At 60.8% G+C, this 17,237-nt stretch overlaps 3 protein-coding genes across 4 annotated transcripts in view; 1 reads left to right on the forward strand and 2 right to left on the reverse strand.

Moving 5' to 3' along the window:
* LOC101522097 (RNA polymerase II, I and III subunit L) overlaps positions 1-17,237 on the reverse strand; it is a 38,394-nt gene that overhangs the window by 11,585 nt on the left and 9,572 nt on the right. The gene's annotated exons all lie outside the window — the stretch shown is intronic.
* LOC101532587 (tetraspanin-4) overlaps positions 1-17,237 on the forward strand; it is a 33,409-nt gene that overhangs the window by 10,794 nt on the left and 5,378 nt on the right. The gene's annotated exons all lie outside the window — the stretch shown is intronic.
* The window catches only part of LOC101532829 (chitinase domain-containing protein 1), a 28,335-nt gene continuing 11,315 nt past the window's right edge, over positions 218-17,237 (reverse strand). For both annotated transcript variants that reach the window (XM_058662642.1, XM_058662641.1), the window contains exons 8-13: positions 17,012-17,104; positions 7,332-7,436; positions 6,509-6,664; positions 710-790; positions 486-528; positions 218-395 (exon numbers count right to left, since the gene is read on the reverse strand). In XM_058662642.1, the coding sequence (XP_058518625.1) occupies positions 297-395; positions 486-528; positions 710-790; positions 6,509-6,664; positions 7,332-7,436; positions 17,012-17,104 (577 nt within the window). In that variant the 3' untranslated portion in view covers positions 218-296. The remainder of the gene's footprint in view (positions 396-485; positions 529-709; positions 791-6,508; positions 6,665-7,331; positions 7,437-17,011; positions 17,105-17,237) is intronic.

The following is a 17,237-nucleotide window of genomic DNA, read 5'->3' on the forward strand; positions in this document are numbered from 1 at the left end:
TCCAGGCACCTGCCCTGTCATCTCACGTCACCGTGTTGATCCTCTGCCAGACAGGGCTGGGGGAGACTCCACCCACAGGGGCCTGGGCCAGGTCCCAGCTCTGCTGGCCTTGCTGGCGCTGCTGCTGTCACCAGCAGGTGTTGGGTGCCTGGACAGGGCCTGACACCACGTTGGGCCACAGCCCCCTCCCGACAGCGTGGCCACACACCAGCACCCGTCACGGCACAGAGCACACGCCTGTATTTTGCACCGATTGTTCCATGGCTTGGGAGAGTGCACGTCCCCATGGGCCTGCCCTAGAGCAGGTCGTAGAAGTAGTCCAGACCTTGGCCCAGCTCCCAGATGGACACACCGACGCCCAGCTCCTGGGCCAGCTCCAGCCGCACCTGCAGGGACTGTGGGCACAGACCGAGGTGTGGGTGCCTGCCGCAGCCCCCAGCGCAGCACCCACCCCCTGCTCACCCACCCAGCACCACAGCGCTCACCTGTAGGGTGGGGTAGAAGACGACATGCCGTCCACCTCGGCTCCTGAAAGAGAACCAGGACCCATCATTGCACCTGTGGCTCCTGCTGCCCTAGCTCAGCTGTCCCCCCTCATCCCGCCCCTGCAATCCCAGCTCCACCCTCGTCCCGCCCCTGCTGTCCCAGCTCCCCCCTCGTCCCGCCCCTGCTGCCTGCCCTCAGAAGGTCCTTCCCTGGCCACACCCACCTCTTGTACTGGAAAAAGTGCTCTGCCGCCTGGCTGTCCCACATTAGCCGGGGCTTGTGTTCCTTCAGGGTCTGGATGTACCTGGGGGTGGGGTGAGGGTTGTGGGTGCCAGCCATACCCACCCCCCCCGGTCCCCTGGAATCTGGCTTTCCCAGAAGGGTAAGCCATCTGGGGCAGTGGTGCAGGGTCACCTTGATCCCTGGTCCCAGGGAAAAGTCACCCTCTGAGGTCTCATTCTGTCCTGTGAGGAAAGCAAGGCCCAGAAGTGCCCAGCCCTGGGGGCAGCTGCCAGACAGCCCCCCAAGGGAGGGTCAGCTCAAGAGATCGTGCTGCAGGCCTAGGCAGGGCAACAGTGCACGGGGCGCTGGGATCCCCACTGTGGACAACAGCCCCATGAGGCTGACGGTCCCCCACACTGCTGGCTAGGGCCGAGGCTTCGGGCAGCTTGTCGGAGCAGCGCTCACAGCCATCTCATTGGACAGCTGTGACCACGCACCAAGGGTCACAGCAACCAGCAGCCCAGACAGGGGGTCTGGCAGGTGGCTGGGCATAAACAGGTTACCCCACAAGAAGCACAGCTGAGGGCTATGCCCCTGGGCACAGAGTGCTCCAGGTTGGATGACTGCCTGCCCCTCCCCCTACACGCGGACCCCCAGGGGTGGAGATGCAAGCTGTAGCCCTGAGACAGGCCAGGCAGGGACTGAGGCCTCCCAGCTCCTGCCACACCCAGGCAGGGAGCGTGAGCAGTACCAGCTGTGGTGACAAAGGACAGCCCGGGGGTCCAGGGCACCCTGGTGGCCATGTGCAGGCTATGGCCAGTGAGGCCATCACACACAAGGGTGGTGGGGTTCTGGGAGAGTTGGGGAGGAGGCAGCAGTGGGCTCTCCCTGCTCCCCACACACGGGCCCAGCCACAGATAGAGGCTGCACTCTCCCCTCCTGGCCCCACGTGGACAGCTGTGGCAGAGGGAGGGCGCCCACCCAGTCTGGTGGCTCCTGGCCTGGTGGCAACCCTACTCCCAACTATGTCAGCTAAGGCCAGGGCCTGGACCTGTCCTTGTAGGGCCCAGTGAGAGCCTGGGGAGCGGCGAGGGGGTAGTGGGAGAGGTAAGAAGAAGTTGCTGGCAGAGGACCCCCCTGCCCCTGCCTGTCGATGGAGGACTAGTTGACAAAGCAACAACCAAGCATCCAACAAAATCCCCGCTACAGCTCAGGACAGGAGGCCAACCCAGGAAGCAGGCCGACTGCGGGGTCAGTGCAGCTGGGGGCGAGGGGCTGCTGCAGGGAGCAGGGTTTCCCCACGGGCGCTAAATCGCACACCTGTGTGAGCTCTGGTGCCCGCCCCACCGGGCAGGGCCCCTGGGAACAGTGTGAGGAAGATGAGCCTGGGGCTCCTGGGCTTGGGCGGTCACCCCCGCAGGGAGAGAGGCAGGAATGAAGGACACATGCTCATGGAAGACAGGCGCCCAACCCTTCCCCCACCACGAGCAGGCCCCACGGGGGCATCCCCCTTGACTAGGCCTGCTGAGGGGCCTGGACTGGGACACCCCGGGAGGGCAGGGGGCCAGGCGTCTGTCCTGCCCTGACAGCCTCAGCGCATTGGCCAGCCTGAATCCCCAGAGCCAGGGGGAAAGCTGACCCAGAGTGGTAGCTGAGCCCGCCCAGCTCAGAGGACACGGGGCGGGGAGTGGGTTAGGGCGATGTCACGCTCCCCGCCGGGGCCTCGGCCTCGTCCGCTCCAACAGGCTTCAGAGCAGGGCTCGTTGACAGCAGACTGGACCCATGTGCCTGTCGGCTCGGACCACTCAGGCCAGGCTAACTAGGAGGGGAGGAAAGGTGTGGGACAGGCAGGGATGACGGCCATGCCTGGGGTCAGCACCAAGGCACAGGATCCCACAGGGTGTCAGCTCCAGTCCTGGCTGCTTCCCACCCTGCTTGTGGCCTGGGAAAGCAGCGCAGACTGGCCCAAGCGCTTGGGACTCTGCACCCGCGTGGGATACCTTGAAGCAGCTCCTGGCTCCTGGTCCACATTAGCCCAGCTCTGGCCGCTGTGGCCATTTGGGGAGTGAGCCAGCGATAGCAAATTTCCTCCCTTCCATCTCTGCGTCTCCAATGGAGGAAAGGCGCAGCGTGCGGTGCCAGGGCCGAGGGCCCAGCCTTCCTCCCAGGGCTGAGTGGGTCAGCTTCTCGGGCACGGGGCCTGTTTCTCGTCTGCTGGGCGGTCCCAGGATGAAGCTGGCTGTGCAGCAGCAGACAGGAAGGTAGCTGTGTCTGCTCTGAAGGTGCCGGCAAGGCTTGGGGCAGAGGTGGAACCATGGCCTCTGAAGGTGGGGTCAGAAGGACACTCCAGCAGAGAGAAGGGATAGGAACCAGCACACCATGGTGTATGTGTGGGTGGACGGGGGACGAAGCCAGGGACCGCAGCTGGACAGTGCAGAACGGCTTTGCAGGGAGCAGAACTCACGTTACAAGCTGCTCGCTCCTCAATTTTTGTCCCTGGTCGAGAGAGAAGGTGCATGCAGAAAGCGGTCCTGGGAGGTGGAACTGGGGTGGGCAGTGTGCAGGGGCCGTGGCTGGGCACACTGAATGTGCTGTGAAACAGGCTCAAGTGCTGCCCAAACATGGCCTACACCTGCCCTGGCAGCTGCAAGCACAACCTCTACAGTGGGACGGCCACTCCCCTGGCCTCCCTGGCCACCTCCCCAGCCTCCCTGTCCTGGCAGCTGTAGATACAACCTCTACAGCATGACGACCACTCCCCCGGCCTCCCTGGCCACAGCCCGGGCATCTGTGCAGTGGGAGGCTGGGAGGCCAAGCCAGGAGCCTCCCCCAGAGGGCTAGGGCCCTGGGCTCCTGGCAGCCTTTGGGGCAGGTCCTGCCGAAGCCTACATGGGAGGGACACCCGGGCAGTGGGCAGCCACAGGGTGCTACACATCGGTACCTAGATCCACCTGCGATGGACTAAACGCTGGCAGGGGAGAGCACAGGGTCAGGAGTGAGACGCACCTTCCGGGGTGCTCTGGGGTGCTCCGTGGCTGCCAAGGAGTGATGAAGCTACGACCCAAGGAGCCCATGGCCGTGGGCACCACCAGTGGACACCGCATCACAGATCCCCCTTTCAGGGCAGGCACAGATGGCTGGCCCTCAACACCACATGGCAACTGGCCTTCTGAACTGCAGGACCTTGGCTCTGGGTATGCTGAGCAGATGGCATGGCTGCCTGTGCTGGGACCGTGCCCAAGGCTAACGGACGGCAGCCGATGGGCCCCCAGGCCTGCTGCGAGGGACCCCTCTTCCTGTCGGGCAGCAGGCCAGGTGAGGGCCAGCCCCAGGAGCGGGGCTGGGGCTGCTCCTGGGCAGGGGTCCTAAATCCCAGCCCCACACAGCACTTAGTGCAGATGCTGGAGACCCCTGGCCCAGCCTCGACCTCCCTCCTAAGCTCAGACTGGGCTTCCCTGGACTGTCTGTCTTTGAATGACAAAGTCAGAGTCTGGAGCTCTATCCAGGTCTCCCATGCAGGTGCAGGGACCTGGATGGGAAGTGGAGGCACCGGGACTGAACTGGCACCCATGTGGGATGCTGGCCCCGCAGGTGGGCAGCCTGACCCCCTCCACCACAGCACAAGGCCCCTGAGCTACCTTTATGGTGGCAAATCACCCACTCACTAAACTCCCCTCACGGGGCCAAGGGACTCATGGGGTCACAGCGTGTCCAGCCTCAGAAGAGGCTGCTTTCCAGAGGACCCAGGGTAGAAATGAACCACTTGGAGAGGAGTGGCCAGACCACAGTGAGTGGACACTGCTCCGAGCTGCCATCACAGGGCCGCTGTGGACAGGCACCCCTGTTCTCCACAGCCTGAGGGCCCTCGCCCACCTTCAGGCAGGAGGATGGAGCTGACGCCAGGGGACAGCCAAGGCCCTGACAGATGATCATGCGACCTTAGGGGGCAGGTCTGGACACATGAGAGAATTCTGAGAAAAGCCTGTCTATGCCAACAGAGGGAGGAGAGGACGGATGAGTGGTGCAGTGGCCAGGGTCCCGGCTGGCGGCCCGGTGTTCAGGTCCCTGCACCCACAGTAGACCCAGATGGAGCTCTGGCTCCTGCCCTCAACACGGTTCAGCTCCCAGCAGTGCGGCCATCTGGGGAGTGAGCCGATGGATGAAGGTCTCCTTCTGTGTTAACTACTTTTCAAGTAGATAAATGGGGGGAAAAAAAAGCAGAGCTCCACCTGAGTTCACCCGTGTTGGGGGACGGTGGGTCAGTGGAGACCCCCCTGGCCAGGGCAGGGCTCTGAGCATGTCTAGAGCCCTCGGGATCCCCCGGCCCGGCCTGGGGGTGAGTGCAGGGCCCTGGGAGGGCAGGGCTCCTCCTTGGCCTCAGATGGGAGGAACTGCTGCTGGCTGCTGCAAGCCAGGACCACCGAGCAGACTGGTGGCTGTGGGCACCTGCTACCAGCCCTCCCATACCATGTCCTCTGAAGCAGCTGGCCGGGACCAGGGCAGGCACACCTTCGCCCTGTCAGCACTTCCTGCCTCTGGGAGGCTGCCCTGCTGAGCTGGCGTCTGCTACAACAGCAGGCAGGGCGGCAGCGACTGGCCACAAAGTGAGGTGAGGCTCCATCCACCCACCTGCTCCTGTCTGTGGTCTGGGTCCAGGCCTGAGCCCCTCTGCCCCACTGGTGCCCAGGGCCCTCCCCTGGGGTCAGCAGTTGGTCTGGGTCCAGGCCTGAGCTGCCCCACGGGTGCCCAGGGCCCTCCCCTCGGGTCAGCAGTTGGTCTGGGTCCAGGCCTGAGCCCCTCTGCCCCACCAGTGCCCAGGGCCCTCCCCTCGGGTCAGCAGCTGGTCTGGGTCCAGGCCTGAGCTGCCCCACGGGTGCCCAGGGTCATCCCCTGGAGGATCCCTCAGCTCACTGCTGGGATAAGTGCAGGCTAGGGAGACCCCTCAGCTCAGTGAGTAATCTCCAGGTCCGGCTCTCCAGGAAAACGGGGTGCAGACTGCTCCCCAGAGGCGGAACCTGCCTGTCCCAGGGCAGACACCCAGCACTCAGCCCGGCCAGTCCCAGGGGGCCAGGCCCACAGCCCGACAGGACCCCAAACAAAGACACAAACAGGAGGAACAGAGCAAACACCAGAGGGGCCAGCCTGGGGTGTGGATGCTGCATGAAATGACGGAACCCCATGTGGTGCTGGTTTGAGTCCCAGCTGCTCCACTTCCCAAGCAGCCCCCTTCTAATGTGCTTGGGACACAATGGAGGATGTCTCAACGCTGTGGGTCCCTGCACCCACACGCAGACCCGGATGAAACTCCTGGCTTCGGATAGGCCAGCCCCAGCTGCTGTGGCCATGTGGGGTGTGAGCCAGCAGATGGAAGATCTCTCTCCCTTCCACTCCCTCTGTAACTCTAAAGTTCAAAAAGTTAAATTAAAAAACCTTAAAAACAAAAACCTACAGAGGAACAAAAATACCAAGGGCTGTGGGTCAGAGGTGACGCCGAGCCCATGGGGATGGTGGAGGACAGGAGTCCAGTCCAGCTTTCCCAGTGGGCGGAGGTGGGGACAGTCCCATGGTGCACCCCTCTCCTGGCACGCGGCACCCTCCTCGCCTGGCCATGGCACACCCCTCATCTGGCACACAACACACCCCTCGCCTGATCATGGCACACTACTCACCACCTCGGCACTCTAGGCCTACGTCTCTGAACCTGTGGTTCCCAGTCCAGGGGAATCGGGGTACCTGCGCTTCTCAAGCCCCACTCCCAAGACGGGCTCCTGGGCCCCATGCTGAGGGTCCCTGGGCTCACCTGGCCCCCACGACGGGCTCCCGGGCATCCTTGGCGGCTGCGTAGTCCATGCCGTAGAAGTTGAGCCCCAGCAGGATCTTGCTCCGCCATTTTGACTGGGGGTCCAAGACTTGCACACAAGCTCGAACCCAGGACAGTGGGGCATTGGGGCCAGGGCTGCAGGAGCAGCGAGGGCAGAGGTCAACGGGTGGGAGCCCTGCGGTTCACCCCAGGCCCAGAGGCCTCACTGTGGACAACTCATCTCCCTCTGGGTACGGCCAGGCTCCCATCCCCGGGGTCAGGAAAAAACAGAAAACGAGGCTGTGGGCAAAGTGGCCAAGCTCCCTTCACAGTCCCCACCCACAGGGAGGGTGCTCACTGCACAGTCCACCCCGAGTGCAGGCCAGGGTCCCAGGCCTGGGGATCCCAGAGGGAAGGAGGGCCAGCAGACCCGTGGCAAATCAGACTTCGCCCCTTAGGTTGGTTTCCCCAGGGCTCTGCCCAGCAGGGGTATCTGGCAGAGCCCACAGCCAGGAGGGGCATCTGACAGGGGTGTCCGGCAGAGCCCACAGCCAGGAGGGGCATCTGACAGGGGTGTCCGGCAGGGCCCACAGCCAGGAGGGGTGTCCGGCAGAGCCCACAGGCAGGAGGGGCGTCTAACAGGGGTGTCCGGCAGAGCCCACAGGCAGGAGGGGCGTCTAACGGGTGTCCGGCAGGGCCCACAGCCAGGAGGGGCGTCTGACGGGGTGTCCGGCAGGGCCCACAGCCAGGAGGGGCGTCTGACGGGGTGTCCAGCAGGGCCCACAGCCAGCAGGTGGTCTTTGAGAGCCCAGGTCACACTCACTGCTGTGATGAGGCAGAGAAGTCATAGGTCATGAGACTGAAGCCATCCATCACAGGGGCCAGCTGCTCAAACTCCTTGTGTGTGAATGTGCCCAGCCGGTCAGTCCTGCAGACAAGGGCAGCCTTTAGTCCCACAGCCAGCAGGCCTTGGTCACAGCCAGCAGCCGGCACACAGGGCAGCCAGTGGGGCCTTGGTCACAGACAGCAGCCCGCACACAGGGTGGTGAGTGGGGCCTCAGTCACAGCCAGCAACCTGCACACAGGGCGGCCAGTGGGGCCTCGGTCACAGCCAGCAGCCTGCGCACCCCTCTTTCCCCAGACAGGGTGGCCTGCAGCTTGCTCGTGGTGACAATCCTAAGGCCCGAGCAGGTGTCCAGGAGCTGGCCGAGCCCAGGCAGAGGAGAACATGGCTATGAGGGGTGCCATATGCCATGAGATTGTCCAGTTCCAGCATGAACCCAAAGCACTCATGTGTGGGCTCTGCTGGCACGTGCCCTGATGGACAAGGACACTGTCCCTGTGCTCGGAGGGCCCAGGATGGCCCACGTGCTCTGCCCATAGCTCAGGGGCACCAGGATGGCCCACAGCAGCCCCTAGAACTCACATACTCTGGTGGCCTCGAAGCCAGAATTTGGTGTACCAGACGGACTCCCACTGCCCACGGGCCGGGACCTCAGACGTGTCCCTCCTGGGGCTCACACTCTACCAGAGGGGACCGGCCCCAGGAGCTGAATTTGTGGTGAGCACCGCAGGGACACGGGACAGATACAGCTACAGCTGACGGCCCAGAGTGTGCAGCTGGGGACAGCCACAGCGACAGCCACACTTGTGAGGGCCCCAGCAGCTGGTCGCTTCCAGTGTGAACAAGGACTCCAAGGGTCAGACAGACTCCAGCGGCCAGGCCTGGGCTGGGCCCCAGGCAGGAGCCTGCACTCCACCCGGGTCTCCCAGTGGGTGGCAGGGACCCGAGTACCGGCACATCACCTGCTGCCTCCCGTGGCACATGTCAGCGGGAAGCGCAGGCAGGATGTGAACAGACCCCTGAAATGGGCTCATCTCGCGTGCTGACGTAGCAGTGGCAGCCAACACCCTCAGAGCCCCACCGCTGTGGAAGGTTCCCTGGGCAGCCTGTGGGGCAGTATTGGAGAAAGTCCTGGGGCTGGGGCTAGGGCTGGGGGTGAGGAGTGACGTGGGGCACAGCAGCCCTGTTCTCTGTGCTGTGGCTGGCTCCCTGTCCCCCTTCTGGTGTGCCTTGTGCCTCACCTGCTTAGCTTGCTGGCAGGTGCAGCCTTCTCTCTGGATTCCCAACACCCTCAGAGCCCAAACTAATGAAGTCCTCAAAGGCTTCATTAGTTTGAGTGGAAGAGTGACAGAGATCTCGCAGGGGCTCACCCTGCACCCCAAAGGGCTGTCACAGCACAAATGAGTTTGGGTTCCCCGAGGCTGTGGGACCTGTTCATGGGCCGTGCACTGCTTCCCCGTGAGCGTCCACAGATGCTCCAGTAAAAGGGGGCCAATGATGCAGGTGGCTCGATCACCACTGAGCCATTACAGGGGCACAGATCCTACTCCTCACATCGCCTCACACGTCACGTTGGGTCAGGACCACAGGGGTGCCAAGCCCGCTCCCCACTCCTCACGCTGGGTCAGAACCACAGGGGTGCATGGGCCCGGCGGCGTGGCCTAGCGGCTAAAGTCCTCGCCTTGAACGCCCCGGGATCCCAGATGGGTGCCGGTTCTAATCCCGGCAGCTCCACTTCCCATCCAGCTCCCTGCTTGTGGCCTGGGAAAGCAGTCGAGGACGGCCCAATGCTTTGGGACCCTGCACCCGCGTGGGAGACCTGGAGGAGGTTCCTGGTTCCCGGCTTCGGATCGGCGCGCATCAGCCCGTTGCGGCTCACTTGGGGAGTGAATCCTCGGATGGAAGATCTTCCTGTCTCTCCTCCTCTCTGTATATCTGACTTTGTAATAAAAATAAATCTTTAAAAAAAAAAAGAACCACAGGGGTGCTGAGCCCACTCCCCACACGTCACACGGGGTCTGAACACCAATAAGTGCCCTGGGTATACATTCAGACCACAGCCACATGGGGAGAAGCATGGCAGAGAAGAGGGGACAGCGCTGGGCGTCCTGGATGGGTGCAGAGGCACACGGGTGGATGACCGTGGCTCATGCTGGGACCATACAGAAGGTTCCAGGCCCAGACCAGATGTGAGCCACATGAGGGCTGCCCAAAGCGTACTGTGGGCCCGTGTCCTGGTGCCCAAGTCCACTCAGGGCCTGCCCAGAGGAGTGTTGGGAAGGTAGTATGAGTCAGGCGGGACAAAGCACCGCAGGCTTCCAGGGACGGGAAAGGGCTGTGTGGGTTTTCCTTCTGTGACATGGCAGGCAGGCACAGGCAATCCCGGCTCCTCCTATCCCTGGATTCAGATGCACCAGGCTGCGTCTCCTGGGACAGCCCTCCTATGGGCTCAGAACTGCTGGGGAGGAGGGAGAGTGGCAGGGAGGGGGCACACATGACACCATCGGGGCCAGGAGTCCCAGGCACCTGGCCAGCCCCAGCACCTCTTTCCCAGAGCCCAGCCTGATCCCCACGGAGGACTCCCTGTGCCATGCCCCTCAGTCCCGGCACAGCTGAACCCTGGAGACCCCAGGCTCAGTCCTGGCTCCTCTCTCTGTCTCAGGAATGCAAACCCAGTGGCTGCGTCTAGTCCAATGTCCTGGTGTCGCCCATCAGAGCCTCCAGGTATCTTTCCTACAGCAGGGCCAGCACCGAGTGTGAGGACAGATACCTGCACCAGGAGAGGGGTGGGACTTGAACTTCCACCTCAAAGCCAAAGGATTTGATCAGACACAAGTAGATGTGACAATGGCCTGGGGTGGACTGGAGGTGTCCTCTGTCAGGGTCCTGTGTTGATCAGTGGACTGGGGTGGACTGGCGGTGGTCCCACAGATCAGGGTCCTGTGTCTAACCTGGGGTAGACTGGAGGTGGTCCCCACAGATCAGGGTCCTGCGTCTGACCAGCAGCCTGGGATGGGGTGGCAATTCTGCCTTACTCTGGTCTGGCAGAAGGCCAGGGGTTCTTACACCGCAGGAGGTGGCCCTGGACCCAATTGGTGCTTCTCACTGTCCTCCCACCCGCCCCAGGGTCCCATCCCTCGCTGTCTCCTCACTTTGGGGCCCGTGCAGGCAGCAGCACAAGCCCTGCCCAGGCACCTCCCCTGGGACAGCAGGTCCCTCTAGTGGAGGACAAAGCTGCAGTGCCATGACACTTCCACTTGGTCAAGGATGTGGCCCTGGAACAACTCCCCTTCCCGCCCCCAGGCTGGGACCTGCAGGGGGCTGCAGACGGACAGGCCAGCAGGGCCAGGCCAAACACTGCCACCGCCTGGGCTGACTCAGACTGCCCAATGCCTGACGTCGAGAGACTCCAGGTAAGAACCCAACTCCAGCTAGGCCGGACCCTCCCCACTGATGCCCTGTAGGCTTGGCCAGGGCTGGCTCTAGCGCCCAGCACTGTGTGTGGCCACCAAGTTCTCGACTACCCCTTCCAGCGCATGGTCTTGAGTGACGTCACTTTGGTGGCGCCTGGGTCGGGGGGCCCTGGAGAACATGGGGAAGGACCAGAGATGCTGTCACAGGGGAGATCCCAGCAGAGGGGAGAGGAAGGCCACGGGAAATGGGCCCCAGGAACCTGTGAGAATGGGACCTGGCCCTGTGTGGCTGATAGAAATCCCTGCTGGGGTGGGCCTGGGCCCCACCCACCGCCAACATTGTGCAGTAGATGGGATCGGGAGGGGGTGACCTTGGGGTCTGGGGGGTAAAACAGGCCGCTGGCAGGTCCCAGGCCGGGTCCGTCTCCATGAACATACGGTGAGCTGTCCCCGGGCAGCCAGTGCACCAGCACCTGCTGGCCGCCCTGTGGCAAACTCTGGGGTTTTGGGGCTATGAATTGCTGCTTAGGTAGCTCCATGTTGAGCCCACTGTGCGAATCAATCCTGAAGACCCCCCAATGACAGAGAAACTTCTCCTTTGAAGCTAAGCAAGGGTACTGAGACCTGGCAGGTTGCAGGAGAGGAACCAGATGATCTTTATGGGTCATACTGATATACTGGCCTCCTTTGAGTCCTATGTAGAACTCCTTATCACTGAACAATGCTTACCACCATACACCACTCCATGCAAAAGCTAAGGTTGGGGGCTTGTCTAGCAGGACCATATCCTAGTACCTGACAGAATGATGGATCAGGAGATGGGTCACAACAGGCTGGGCCATGACATTAACTAGCACACGAGAGAACCATATCCGGGGGTAGATTCTGTGGGATGTGTGAGCCAAACCCTGTGGAAATACTAGCCCCGCTGGTTAGCTCAAGAGTTGAGGTGGTGATGGACTAAGCTAGGTGTGACCAAGGAACCTGCCATCACTCACAGGTGAAGGAACCAATAACAGTCTGGACTGGTCAAGACAGCAGCACCCGAATGTGCATCCTGAATAGGGTGTGGGGTGGGCCAGGCTGCAACGTTCACCAGCTCATACAAGGCCAAATGGAAGGCCAGACTATGCCAGGCACTGGCCTAAAACCCACTGGCATGTATGAGAACTGGATCTGGGAGTGAGTCAAGTGAAGGAACTTGGGAAACTTCCCTGGCAGGTCATAGCTCCCGTTGGTGAACACTTGGTCCAGGCGTGGGGGTCCAACAAGCTGGGCAAAGTAGCTCCAGTGGCTGACTAATATGTGGGTGGGTAATGGGATGGGGTGGACCGGGCAGGACTGAGCAAACCTTAGCCTACAAGCAAAAATAGAAATCAGGCTGGAGCACAGGTCATGCCAATCTAGGCTCTTACACTGACTGGTTTGCATGAACCAGGGATGCCAGGCCACAGCATCGAAGGCAAAGGCCAAGACAGGTGAGGGGCTATGCCAAGCTGGATCACAGCAACCACTGGCATGTGCATGATCTATGGCTGGGAACAGGCCTGGTTGGGGAGCTAAGAGGACACCCTAGCTGGACTGGGGTTCCCACTGAGGAATGTGGGGGCTGGAGTGGGGGCTGCGTCCTGGTCTGGAGATGGCTGGAGTGTCCCTTGGCACAAGTGTGGACTGGGACTGGATGCACCAAGCCAGGCTAGACTCCAGCACCGTCTGGTGCTCTGGGGGACCAGGATAGATGTGGGATGGACTAGGCTGGGTCTCTGCCCCTACTGAGCCATGGGTGAGCTGTGTTTGGGTATGGACAAGCCGTGGCTGGGCTGAAACATTCAACAGTAAGAATCAGATTGGGCTGAAGGCCAGTCAGGAAAGGCCACTGTTCCTGCCAGGACAGGAGGTGAACTGAGTAGGGCTGGCTCACGGACCCACCGATGCGCACAAAATCTGGCATTGGGAGAGGTACTGATGGAGGGGCCTAGGCAACTCCTCTGGCACGACACAGTCCCTGCAGGTAAGCGCAAGAAGCACAATAAGGAACAGCCCAGACCAGGCCAGAGAATGGCACCCACTGGCATACATTTGGCATGGGTCAGGGGCAGACCAGGCTGAACCAGTTCACATCACCTGCTGGAGAATCCGAGCACTAGAACAGTATGGGTCAGGCCAGGTTTGGACGTGACACAAACCAGTGCACATTACAAAATACCAAGGTGAGGTGACCCATACCAGATGTGTCTGCAGTGCCCAAACAGCACACATGAGAACCAGGGAAGGAGGGGGCAAGGCTGGCAGGGGAAATGTGGGCTCCGCTGCTAGACAACCACTTCCACTGGAGAGCATGAATTGGGATGGGGCAGACCAGGCCAGGCAGGGCTACAACATCTGTGGGCCTCATATGAGCTAGATCAGGGAAAGGCCAGGTTGGTTTGACTGTTCCTCCTGGTGCAAGCAAAAATTAGAGTGGGTGAGGGTTGGTAGGGCTTAGTCACAGCATCAGCTGGCAGAGGCTGGCACTGGAGGCTGAATCTGTCAAGCTGAACTCCAGAACCACCAGGAGAGTGCAGAGTCTGGGAGTGGGAGTGGCCTGGAAGGGAAATAGTGGGCTCCTCCCTTTTGGGTTACCACTCCTACTGGAGAGCACAAAAACCAGGACAGGGGCTGGGGTGGCTAGACAGAAAGGCAACCAACAGCATGTGTGTGGGCCGGATAGTGGAGCTGGTCAGGTTGAACTAGGCTTCAATGCCCACTGACATGTATGAGAGCCCAATGGGATATGGGACAGGCTGGACTAGTCTGCTGCACATAATGGCAGGCATGGGAACCAGGGCAGGGGGCAGGTCTGGTGGGGGTTATTGTGGGTCACTCTGACTGGGCTGCAGCTCCCACTGGCTTATGTGGGGGCTGAGTGTGTGCTGGGCAGAATTGGGCTGGACTGCCAACACCCATTGGTTCCAGTGGAAGTCAGGGCTGGAAACAGAACCAGCCTAGCAATTATAACCACCAGCTTATTGGGGCGATGGACTATTCCGGACCCTGTACTTGCAAGTACATACAAGAATCTGGTCTGGGATCACCTCAAACAAAGTTTCATTGGGGATCTCCCCAATCGAACTGTCAGACTCAGAACCCCAACCATGAAGAGAAGTGCAGGTTCCATTGTCTGCCGTGGAGTGCAAGTGCCAGAGCCGAGCCTCCTCAGAGGCTCAGACGGAGCAACTGAGAGCATAACCAGGTGCACATGGAGGATATAGCAGTCCATCGGAACCTGCAGAGGATACCTGGTACCACAACAGAGGACAGAACAAATTAATCAACTACCCCAGCCATATGTTGGCAGTGAAAAACTGGGCAAACGGAGTCTCTAAGGTGGACTATGTCAATCAGTGGATTCTGCAGCAACCTCATTGTGCTTGGAATGGCGAGATTGGCAGCAATTCATAACTGCTGAACTATCAAAACCACTTGAGCAAGACCCTTGAAGCATGCCCCACATCGGGGACCTGGGGTGGGTGGGAGACTGGGTGGGGCTTCTCCCTTTATCTCCCCCTTTACTCCAGATACAGGAAAAAAAAATGTGGAAATAATAGTCTTACCCACTTTCCTGTAGCCCTTGAACCTTTGTGCCCTAATTAACTATGTAAAGATTATCATAAATAAATAAGTAAGTAAGTAAATAAATAAGCCCCTGCTAGGTGCCATGGTAGGGTAGGGGCAGCTGGCAGAACTGGACTGCATCCAGCTGCGGACCCAGGGCAAGAGCAAGCTCATGCTGGGTTCCATCCCAGGGAGGGAGGGCCCGGGCGTGGGGTGCCCACAGGCAGACCTGAGGAGCAAGGGCCTGGGCGTGGGGTGTCCACAGGCAGACCCGAGGAGGAAGGGCCCGGGCGTGGGGTGCCCACAGGCAGACCTGAGGAGCAAGGGCCTGGGCATGGGGTGCCCACAGGCAGACCCGAGGAGGAAGGGCCCGGGCGTGGGGTGCTCACAGGCAGACCCGAGGAGGAAGGGCCCGGGCGTGGGGTGCTCACAGGCAGACCCGAGGAGGAAGGGCCTGGGCGTGGGGTGCCCACAGGCAGACCCGAGGAGGAAGGGCCCCAGTGTGGAGTTCACACAGGCAGAACTGGGGAGGAAGGGCCTGGCCATGGAGTTCACACAGGCTGACCCAAGAAGGAAGGGCTCCAGGATGTTAGGTGCCCACAGGCAGACCTGGAGAAGGGCCCTGTGGGCTTCTCCGGGGGCTCCCAGGTACTGCACATGGTTCCAATGTCCCAGACGTGGCACGACTGCCTCTTCTGACACTGGCCAATGCCCGGCTGCCCCACTTCCGATGCAGCTCCCTGCTGGCGTGCCCGGGAGGGCAGCAGAGGCTAGCCCACAGTGCCAGTCCCCAGACTGGCTACTCCCGAGGACCGCACTGAGTGGGGTCAGCTCTGCTTCTCAGAGACAGAGCTTGGGCCAGGCCCAGGGCTCTGGCAGGCCCAATGTTCCACAGAGGGCAGCCCTTGGTGAGGTGGCCATTGAGGAGGGGTGTGCCAGGCCTGCCCCACCCTGCTCTGGCACCATCCCCCAGTCTACACCTGATGGGGCCACTGCAGGGACTCTCCAGTCCTCAGGATGGGATGACACAGAAGCGGTCTGTCCCCTTGGCCTGGCCTCCAGCGGAAAACCTACTGTCCTGTGTTCATTTCTGAAGAGAATATCTCAATGTGTGTTGGGGGGAAACTGGTGCACCCCCACGTCTGCTGGGCCCCGGTAGTGAGCAGGGCTAAGCACCCACTTGGCCCCAGCTGACCCTACCTTTGGTCACACCTCCTGCTCCAGCCCCCAGGGCCCCAGGGTGGACTGCTCACCAGCTGTGACTACTGCCCAGGGCTCTGCCTACATCGTCCTCACCTGCATGTTTTCTGGGTGCAGTGCGGGGTAGCTGCCTGGGCTGGCCCTCCCCAGGTATCCCACACCCGGGCAGCTTCCTCCTAGTTACTGAGATGGTTCCCCCATTGTCACGCCACCACCAGTGGAGCCTGCGTGAGAAATCGCCAGGCCGAGGCGGAAGCTTCAAGGAAGGATGCCTCCTGGATTCGGCTGCATCTCTGGTGGTCTTGGCATTCCTGGCTATACTCTCTTTACTCTTATCTTTATGGCTGGAATAATGCTATTTATGTGTGGCAAACGCTCAATGTTCCTTTATAGTTCTATGAAGCCTTCTGACAGGAGACTGGACAAGGACAGCAAACAGTGTAAGATAAAAACTATTAAGTTACTAGCTTTAATAAACCTACCTGGAACTATTTTTGAGAATTCCTAAAAAGAAGATTATAGTAGAAATCTATAGCTTAAAAAGCCATACAGGAAGAAAAGCTAAGAAAAATAGACAAGTTAATATTAAAACCAATGTAAGGCACAAAACACAATGAGAGCTAACTGCTTAATGATTAAAACTGCAGCTGGTGCCAAACTGTGTCCACAAGAAATAGCAACTGCATTCTGTCACCAGGCTGTTAGAGAACAATCTTTTTTCGACAGACCCGCTTATCTCCCTGGAATAATTATTTGTAGAAATGTAACCACATGAATAAACAAGGAAAATGTCCTTTTGCAATAATCTATTGTATATAAGCTGATGCCTTACTTTTGCAAAATGCACTCAGATACAACTGCCTGGAGTTGTCGTGTCTGTTTGCCACTCGCCGAATCCTTGCCCACCGTTCCCGGGGTCCTGTTCCCGTCGGACTGATTGCTCCCGGCTGAGCCGGTCCGTCGCACCCCATCCAGCTGGCAATGGCTGCTCTTGTCAGCCTCGTCCGGGCTGCTCCAGTGGACTGGCAGGGATGGCTCCCCAGACACCTACCCCACTGGCTACGGCCAGAGACAGCCCTTCCCAGCTGCCCCCACATCCTCCCACATGCTACCTCTAGCCACCCCATCCCTTAGAGAAGCAGCGGACTCAGCAGGCGAGGCCTGTGGAGGCTGCCCACATCCAGAATCAGGACCCTCCGGGGAGCCCGTGCTCCCCGAGGTAAGCCCTGGGACGGGGTCAGACACGGTAGGAGGGGCAGGGGGCAGCAATGCCCACAGGCCTCCCACAGACCAAGAGAAACAGACCTGTTCTCGAACTGTGTCCCTCATCTGCTGTGGACGCAGCTGTACCTGCTCACAGGCAAGCAGTGGGAGGCCAGCAGCAAAACGTCCCAGCCCTGCCCTGGGGCGGGGTGGACAGCGCCTGCACACGGCAGAGGGCACAGCACTTACCCGGGAGTGACTGCAGGCGGGATGACCAGGATGCACAGCAGCCGGGCCTGGCGCAGCGCCTCGGCCACGTGGGTCAGCATGTGGATGAGGCCTCTGCAAGGGACGGAGACGTGCGGTCACCCCACAGAGCCTGGGCGGCCCCTGCAGGAGGCTCCGCACCAGTGTCCCCCGGGGAGCTTCTAGCTGGCCCTCTAGGAGTATCTCGCTGACCCTGTGGGGTGGGGGC

The sequence above is a fragment of the Ochotona princeps genome, chromosome 4 (genome assembly GCF_030435755.1).
Source record: "Ochotona princeps isolate mOchPri1 chromosome 4, mOchPri1.hap1, whole genome shotgun sequence".
NCBI lineage: Eukaryota > Metazoa > Chordata > Mammalia > Lagomorpha > Ochotonidae > Ochotona > Ochotona princeps.